Source organism: Taeniopygia guttata, chromosome 16 (genome assembly GCF_048771995.1).
Source record: "Taeniopygia guttata chromosome 16, bTaeGut7.mat, whole genome shotgun sequence".
In the NCBI taxonomy this organism is placed as follows: Eukaryota; Metazoa; Chordata; class Aves; order Passeriformes; family Estrildidae; genus Taeniopygia; species Taeniopygia guttata.
Genome location: NC_133041.1, coordinates 4,384,447 through 4,393,664, shown reverse-complemented (window position 1 = coordinate 4,393,664; position 9,218 = coordinate 4,384,447). Strand labels below are relative to the sequence as shown.

Genomic DNA, 9,218 nt, shown 5'->3' with positions numbered 1-9,218 from the left:
AAATCCTCCCCAAAATCGCCAAAATTCACCCCAAAACTCACCACAAAATTCACCCCAAAATTCACCCCAAACCCCAAAATTCCCAATAAAAATCCCCAAAAATTTACCCCAAAATTCTCCCCAAAATTTATGCCAAAATTCACCCCCAAAATTCTCCCCAAAACCCCCAAAATTTACCCAAATATTCCCCAAAATTCACCCCAAAATTCCCCCAAATATTCCCAAAATTCACCCCAAAATTCACCCCCAAAATTCACCCCAAAACCCTCAAATTTCTCCCCGAAACCCCCACAATTCATCCAAAAACCCAATTAATCCCAAAACCTCAAAAATTCACCCAAAAACCCCCAAATTTCATCCCAAAACACTAAAATTTCCCTAAAACCCCCGAAATTCCCGTCAAAAACCTCAAAAATCTCCCCAAGATCCCCAAAATTCACCCAAAACCCCCAAAATTCACCCAAAAATTCCCCAAATCCACCCAAAATTCCCCTAAATATTCCCAAAATTTCACCCCAAAATTCACCCCCAAACCCCCCACAAATATTCCAAAAATTTACCCAAAAACCCCAAAATTCACCCCAAATCCCCAAAATTCATCCAAAAATTCCCAAAATTCACCCAAAAATTCCCAAAATCCACCAAAAAATTCCCCCAAAACCCCCCAAAATTCAGCCCAAATTCACCCCAAAAACCCCAAAATTTACCAAAAAAACCCCAAAATTCACCCCAAAACCCCCAGAATTCATCCCAAAATTCACCCCAAATACTCCCAAAATTCATCCCACAAACCCCAAATTCATCCTGAAATTGCCCCGAAAATTAATCCCCAAAACCCCAAAATTCATCTCAAAAACCCCAAAATTCACCCCAAGATCCCCAAAATTCACCCAAATATTCCCAAAATAAATCCCAAAATTTCACCCCAAAATTCACCCCCAAACCCCCCACAAATATTCCAAAAATTTACCCAAAAACCCCAAAATTCACCCAAAATCCCCAAAATTCACCCAAAAATTCCCAAAATTCACCCAAAAATTCCCAAAATCCACCCAAAAATTCCCCCAAAATTCACTCCAAAATTTTCCCTAAAAACCCCAAAATTCTCCCCAAAATTCACCCCAAAACCCCCAAAATTCACCTCAAAACCCCCAAATTAAGCCCAAAATTCACCCCAAAATGACCCCTGACCCCGCGTGACCCCGCGTGACCCCGAGTGACCCCTCGGACACGGCGGGACGGCTCGGAGCGATTTTATTGGCCGGGAAAGGGACAAAGGGGGCGGGGCCAGACAGGGGTCAAAGGTCAGGGATCGAGGGGTGGGGTCAGGGTGGACACGGGGGTGACCAGGAGTGACCAGTGGCCACTTTGGGGGTGGTCTGGTGGTCAAGGGTGGCCTGGGGTGACCAGTGGTCACTTGGGGTGACCAGGAGTGACCAGTGGTCACCTTGAGGTGGTCAAGGTGGTCAGGAGTGACCAGTGGTCACCTTGGGGTGGTCAAGGGTGGTCCAGGGTCAGTTTGGGATGGACAGGAGTGACCAGTGGTCACTTTGAGGTGACCAGGAGTGACCAGTGGTCACTTTGGGATGGACAGGGGTGGTCAAGGGTCAGTTTGGGATGGACAGGAGTGACCAGTGGTCACTTTGGGGTGGTCAAGGTGACCAGGAGTGACCAGTGGTCACTTTGGGGGTGGTCAAGGGTGGCATGGGATGGTCACTGGCCACTTTGGGATGGACAGTGGTCACTTTGAGGTGACCAAGAGTGACCAGTGGTCACTTGAGGGGCTCAGGAGTGACCAGTGGTCACTTGGGGTGGCCTTAGAGTGACCAGTGGTCACTTTGGGGTGGTCAAGAGTGGCCTGGGATGGTCAGTGGCCACTTTGGGATGGACAGGGGTGGTCAAGGGTCAGTTTGGGATGGACAGGAGTGACCAGTGGTCACTTGGGGTGGACAGGGGTGGTCAAGGGTCACTTTGAGGTGGCCTTGGGGTGGTCAAGGGTGGCCTGGGGGTGACCATTGGTCACTTTGAGGTGACCAGGAGTGACCAGTGGTCACTTAGAGGTGGTCAGGGGTGGTCAGGAGTGACCAGTGGTCACCTTGGGATGGACGGGGTGGTCAAGGGTCAGTTTGGGATGGACAGGAGTGACCAGTGGTCACTTTAAGGTGGCCTTGGGGTGGTCAAGGGTGGCCTGGGGGTGACCAGTGGTCATTTTGAGGTGACCAGGAGTGACCAGTGGTCACTTTGGGGGTGGTCAAGGGTGGCATGGGATGGTCAGTGGCCACTTTGGGATGGACAGTGGTCACTTTGAGGTGGTCTGGGGTGGTCAACAGTGACCTGGGGGTGACCAGTGGTCACTTTGAGGTGACCAAGAGTGACCATTGTCACTTTGAGGTGGTCTGGGGTGGTCAAGGGTGGCCTGGGGGTGACCAGTGGTCACTTGGGGTGGACTTAGAGTGACCAGGAGTGACCAGTGGTCACTTTTGGGGTGGTCTGGGGTGGTCAAGGGTGGCCTGGGGGTGGCCAGTGGTCACTTTGGGGTTACCAGGAGTGACCAGGAGTGACCAGTGGTCACTTTGAGGTGGCCTGGGGTGGTCAGGAGTGACCAATGGTCACTTTGGGGTGGTCAAGGTGGCCTGGGGGTGACCACTGGTCACTTGGGGTGACCAGGTGTGACCAGTGGTCACTTTGGGATGGACAGGGGTGGTCAAGGGTCAGTTTGGGATGGACAGGAGTGACCAGTGGTCACTTTGAGGGGTCAGGAGTGACCAGTGGTCACTTTGGGGTGGCCTTGGGGTGATCAAGGGTGGCCAAGAGTGACCAGTGGTCACTTTGGGGGTGGTCTGGGGTGGTCAACAGTGGCCTGGGGATGACCAGTGGTCACGTTAGGGTGGTCAAGGGTCACTTTGGGATGGCCAGGAGTGACCAGTGGTCACTTTGGGGGGGTCAGGAGTGACCAGTGGTCACCTTGGGGTGGACAAGAGTGACCAGTGGTCACTTTGGGGGGGTCAGGAGTGACCAGTGGTCACTTTAGACTGACCAGGAGTGACCAGTGGTCACCTTGGGGTGGACAAGAGTGACCAGTGGTCACTTTGGGGGTGGTCAGGGGTGGCCTGGGGGTGACCAGTGGTCACTTGGGGTCACCAGGAGTGACCAGGAGTGACCATTGGTCACTTTAGAGTGACCAGGAGTGACCAGTGGTCACTTTGGGGTGGCCTTAGAGTGACCACGAGTGACCAGTGGTCATTTTCGGATGGACAGGAGTGACCAGTGGTCACTTTGAGGTGGCCTTGGGGTGGTCAAGGGTGGCCTGGGGGTGACCATTGGTCACTTTGGGGTGGCCAGGAGTGACCAGTGGTCACTTGGGGTGGACAGGGGTGGTCAAGGGTCAGTTTGGGATGGACAGGAGTGACCAGTGGTCACTTGGGATGGACAGGGGTGGTCAAAGGTCAATTTGAGGTGACCAGGAGTGACCAGTGGTCACTTGGGGTGGACAGGGGTGGTCAAGGGTCAGTTTGGGATGGACAGGAGTGACCAGTGGTCACTTTGAGGTGGCCTTAGAGTGACCAGGAGTGACCAGTGGTCATTTTAGAGTGGCCAAGAGTGACCAGTGGTCATTTGGGGTGGTCAGGAGTGACCAGTGGTCACTTTGGGGTGGTCTGGGGTGGCCTGGGGGTGACCAGTGGTCACCTTGGGATGGACAGGGGTGGTCAAGGGTGGCCAAGAGTGACCAGTGGTCACTTGGGGTGACCAGGAGTGACCAGTGGTCACCTTGGGATGGACAGGGGTGGTCAAGGGTCACTTTGGGGTGGATAAGAGTGACCAGTGGTCACTTTGAGGTGGTCAGGGGTGGTCAGGAGTGACCACTGGTCACTTTGGGGGGTCAGGAGTGACCAGTGGTCACTTTGGGGTGGCCTGGGGGTGGTCAAGGGTCAGTTTGGGATGGACAGGAGTGACCAGTGGTCACTTTGGGGTGGTCAAGGTGGCCAGGAGTGACCAATGGTCACTTCGAGGTGGACGGGGTGGTCAGGAGTGACCAGTGGTCACTTGAGGGGCTCAGGAGTGACCAGTGGTCACTTTGGGCTGACCAGGAGTGACCAGTGGTCACTTTGAGGTGACCAGGAGTGACCAGTGGTCACTTTGAGGTGGGCATGGGGTGGTCAGGAGTGACCAGTGGTCAATTTGGGGGGTCAGGAGTGACCAGTGGTCACCTTGGGATGGACAGGAGTGACCAGTGGTCACTTTGGGGTGACCAAGAGTGACCAGTGGTCACTTTGAGGGGTCAGGAGTGACCAGTGGTCACTTTGGGGTGGACAGGAGTGACCAGTGGTCACTTTGGGTGGTCAGGAGTGACCAGTGGTCACTTTGGGATGGACAGGGGTGGTCAAGGGTCAGTTTGGGGTGGACAAGAATGACCAGTGGTCACTTTGAGGTGGTCAAGGTGGTCAAGAGTGACCAGTGGTCACTTTAGAGTGACCAGTGGTCAGTTTGGGATGGACAGGGGTGGTCAAGGGTCAGTTTGGGATGGACAGGAATGACCATTGGTCACTTTGGGATGGTCTGGAGTGGTCAAGGGTGGCCTGGGGGTGACCAGTGGTCACTTTGGGGTTACCAGAAGTGACCAGGAATGACCAGTGGTCACTTGGGGGTGGTCAAGGGTGGCCTAAGGGTGACCAGTGGTCACTTTGGGGGCTCAGGAGTGACCACTGGTCACCGTGGGGTGGCCGGAGGTGACCACAGGTGGTCAGTGGTCACTGTGGAGTGGCCGCAGAGCGGTCAGTGGTCAGCAAGAGGCGGTCGGAGGTGGTCAGTGGTCATCACTGGTGGTCAGTGGTCATCGTTGGTGGTCAGTGGTCATCGATGGTGGTCAGTGGTGGTCATTGGTCATCGTTGGTGGTCAGTGGTCATTGTTGGTGGTCAGTGGTCATCGTTGGTGGTCAGTGGTCACCATGGGGTGGTCAGTGGTAGTCAGCGGTCATCGCTGGTGGTCAGTGGTCAATGTTGGTGGTCAGTGGTCATTGTTGGTGGTCAGTGGTGGTCAGTGGTCATCATTGGTGGTCAGTGGTCATCGTTGGTGGTCAGTGGTCATCACTGGTGGTCAGTGGTCATCGTTGGTGGTCAGCGGTCATCGTTGGTGGTCAGTGGTCATCACTGGTGTTCATTGGTGGTCAGTGGTCATTGTTGGTGGTCAGTGGTCACCAAAGATGGACACAGGATGACCACAGGTGGTCATTGGTGGCCATGGTCAACAAAGATGGACACAGATGACCATGGATGACCATAAATGACCACAGATGGCCATGGATGACCATGGATGACCATAGATGACCCCAGATGACCATGAATGACCTTGGATGACCATGGATGACCATAGATGATCATTGGTGGCCACAGTCAACAAAGATGGACACAGATGACCATGGATGACCACGGATGACCATAGATGACCAAAGATGACCCCAGTTGACCCCTGATGACCATAGATGACCCCAGTTGACCACAAATGACCACAGATGACCCCAGTTGACCACAAATGACCACGGATGACCATAGATGACCATGAATGGCCATAGATGACCATGAATGACCACGGATGACCATGAATGACCCCAGGTGACCATAGATGACCTCAGATGACCCCAGATGACCATAGATGACCATGGTTGACCATCGGCTGCTCAGCTGATGTAGACGCGCCGAAGGCGGCGTTGGGTGACCATGGGTGGTCATTGGTGGCCATTGGTCACTCAGAACAACCATGGATGACCATGGATGACCACGGTTGACCAAAGATGACCCCAGATGACCACGGTTGACCGTTGGCCGCTCAGCTGATGTAGACGCGGTGGAAGTCGTGCGCGCCGAAGGCGGCGTTGGGTGACCATGGATGGTCATTGGTGGGCATTGGTCACTCAGAACGACCATGGATGACCATGGATGACCATAGATGACCATAGATGACCATGAATGACCACAGATGACCACGGATGACCATAGATGGTCATTGGTGACTATGGTCAACAAAGATGGACACAGATGACCATGGATGACCATAGATGGTCATTGGTGACTATGGTCAACAAAGATGGACACAGATGACCATGGATGACCACAGATGACCATAGATGACCCCAGTTGACCATGGATGACCATGGATGACCTTAGATGACCACAGTTGACCACAGATGACCCCAGTTGACCACAGATGACCATAGATGACCCCAGTTGACCACAAATGACCATGGATGACAATGGAAGACCATAGATGACCCCAGTTGACCATAGATGACCAGGGATGACCCCAGATGACCCCAGTTGACTACGGTTGACCATAGATGACCACGGATGACCAAAGATGACCATGGATGACCATAGATGGTCATTGGTGACTATGGTCAACAAAGATGGACACAGATGACCATGGATGACCATGAGTGACCACAGATGACCATAGATGGCCATAGATGACCCCAGATGACCATTAATGACCATGGATGACCATGAATGACCCCAGATGACCACGGATGATCATGAATGACCATAGATGACCACGGTTGACCCCAGATAACCATGGATGACCATGGATGACCATAGATGGTCATTGGTTACTATGGTCAACAAAGATGGACACAGATGACCATAGATGACCATGGCTGACCATAGATGACCTTGGATGACCCCAGTTGACTACCGATGACCATGGTTGACCACGGATGACCACGGTTGGCCATCAGCCGCTCAGCTGATGTAGACGCGGTGGAAGTCGTGCGCGCCGAAGGCGGCGTTGGGTGACCATGGATGACCATAGATGACCATGGATGACCATGAATGACCATGGATGACCTTAGATGACCATCGATGACTCCAGTTGACCAAAGATGACCCCAGTTGACCAAAGATGACCATGGATGACCACGGTTGACCATTGGTCACTCAGCTGATGTAGACGCGGTGGAAGTCGTGCGCGCCGAAGGCGGCGTTGCACTTGGGGCACTTCCTCTGCCGCGTGTCGTAGCGGCTCTTGACGCACTCGAAGCAGAAGACGTGGAAGCACTTGGTCAGCACCGCGTCCTTCTTGCGCGCGTTGCAGCACGGGCACGTCAGGCGGGCCTGGCCGAGGAAGACAGGTGCTCGTTAGCGGTAATTAGGGTTTATTAACGATAATTAATAGTTGTTAATGGTCATTAGAAATTGTTAGTGGTTGTTAGTGATCAGCAATGGTCACTAGAGGTCGTTAATGACCACTAGTAGTCAATAATGGTCATTAGAAGTCATTAATGGTAACTAAAGATCAATAATGGTCATTAGAAGTCATTAATGATCACTAGTAGTCATTAATGGTCATTAGAACTCATTAGTGGTCACTAATGATCATTAATGGTCACTAGAGGTCGTTAACGATTACTAATAGTCCATAATGGTCATTAAAAGTCATTAATGGTCACTGATGTTCACTGATGGTCATTAACGGTCAGCAATGGTCACTAGAGGTCGTTAACGATTACTAATAGTCAATAATGGTCATTAGAAGTCATTAATGGTCACTGATGTTCACTGATGGTCACTGATGGTCAGCAATGGTCACTAGAGGTCGTTAACGATTACTAATAGTCAATAATGGTCATTAGAAGTCATTAATGGTCACTAATGGTCATTAATGGTCATTAGTGGTCACTAATGGTCAGCAATGGTCACCAGAGGTCATTAATGATCGCTAATAGTCATTAATGGTCACTAATGGTCATTAATGGTCAGCAATGGTCACTAGAGATCATTAACGATCACTAATAGTCAATAATGGTCATTAGAAATCGTTAATGGTCATCAATGGTCAGCAATGGTCACTAGAGGTCATTAACGATCACTAATAGTCAATAATGGTCATTATAAGTCATCAATGGTCAGCAATGGTCACTAGAGATCATTAACGATCGCTAATAGTCATTAATGGTCATTAGAAGTCATCAATGGTCAGCAATGGTCACTAGAGGTCATTAAAGATCACTAATAGTCAATAATGGTCATTAGAAATTGTTAATGGTCATTAGTGGTCAACAATGGTCACTAGAGGTCAATAATGATCCCTAATAGTCATTAATGGTCATTAACAGTCATCAATGGTCACTAGAGATCATTAATGATCACTAATAGTCAGTAATGATCAGTAATAGTCAATCACGGTCATTAGAAGTCATTAATAGTCAGTAATGGTCACTAGAGATCATTAATGATGACTAATAGTCAATCATGGTCATTAGAAGTCATCAATGGTCAGCAATGGTCACTAGAGGTCATTAATGATCGCTAATAGTCATTAATGGTCAGCAGTGGTCAGCAATGGCCACTAGAGGTCGTTAATGATTACTAATAGTCGATAATGGTCATTAGAAACCATTAATGGTCAGCAATGGTCACTAGAGGTCATTAACTATCACTAATAGTCATTAATGGTCATTGGAACTCATTAGTGGTCACTAATGGTCATTAATGGTCAGCAATGGTCACTAGAGGTCATTAACGATCGCTAATAGTCAATAATGGTCATTAGAAGTCAATAATGGTCATTAGTGGTCATTAACAGTCAACAATGGTCACTAGAGGTCATTAAAAATCATTAATAGTCATTAATGGTCATTAGGAGTCATTAATGGTCACTTATGGTCGTTAATAATCAGCAATGGTCACTAGAGGTCATTAACAATTACTAATAGTCAATAATGGTCATTAGAAGTCATTAATGGTCAGCAATGGTCACTAGAGGTCATTAATGATCACTAATAGTCATTAACAGTCATTAGAAGACATTAGTGGTCACTAATGGTCATTATTTGCCATTAACAGTCATTAACGGCCACTAACGGTCATTAGAAGTCGTTAATGGTCACTGATGGTCACTAATGGTCAGCAATGGTCACTAGAGGTCATTAACGATCGCTAATAGTCATTAATGGTCATTAGAAATCGTTAATGGTCATTAATGGTCATTAACGGTCAGCACCGCGTCCTTCTTGCGCGCGTTGCAGCACGGGCACGTCAGGCGGGCCTGGCCGGGGGGGACAGGCGGTTATTAATCGTTAATAGGGGTTATTAATGGTAATTAATAGTCGTTAATGGTCATTAAAAACCATTTATGCTCAGCGATGGTCACTAGAGGTCATTAACAATCGCTAATAGTCATTAATGGTCAGCAATGATCATTAGAGGTCATTAACAATCAATAA

The 9,218-nt window shown here is 49.8% G+C and overlaps 1 protein-coding gene and 1 long non-coding RNA gene across 2 annotated transcripts in view; both read right to left on the bottom strand.

Annotated features, from left to right (window-relative positions):
• Nucleotides 1-1,238: 1,238 nt before the first annotated feature.
• Nucleotides 1,239-1,707, bottom strand: LOC140685205 (uncharacterized). Its single transcript, XR_012058485.1, has 2 exons — nt 1,581-1,707; nt 1,239-1,447 (listed from the first exon to the last, which is right to left on the bottom strand). It is a non-coding gene; the product is annotated as an uncharacterized lncRNA (long non-coding RNA).
• A 5,165-nt stretch (nt 1,708-6,872) lies between these two features.
• The window catches only part of RNF40 (ring finger protein 40), a 61,247-nt gene continuing 58,901 nt past the window's right edge, over nt 6,873-9,218 (bottom strand). Inside the window, exon 19 of the mRNA XM_072936380.1 lies at nt 6,873-7,107. Within this exon, the coding sequence (XP_072792481.1) occupies nt 6,931-7,107 (177 nt within the window). The 3' untranslated portion in view covers nt 6,873-6,930. The remainder of the gene's footprint in view (nt 7,108-9,218) is intronic.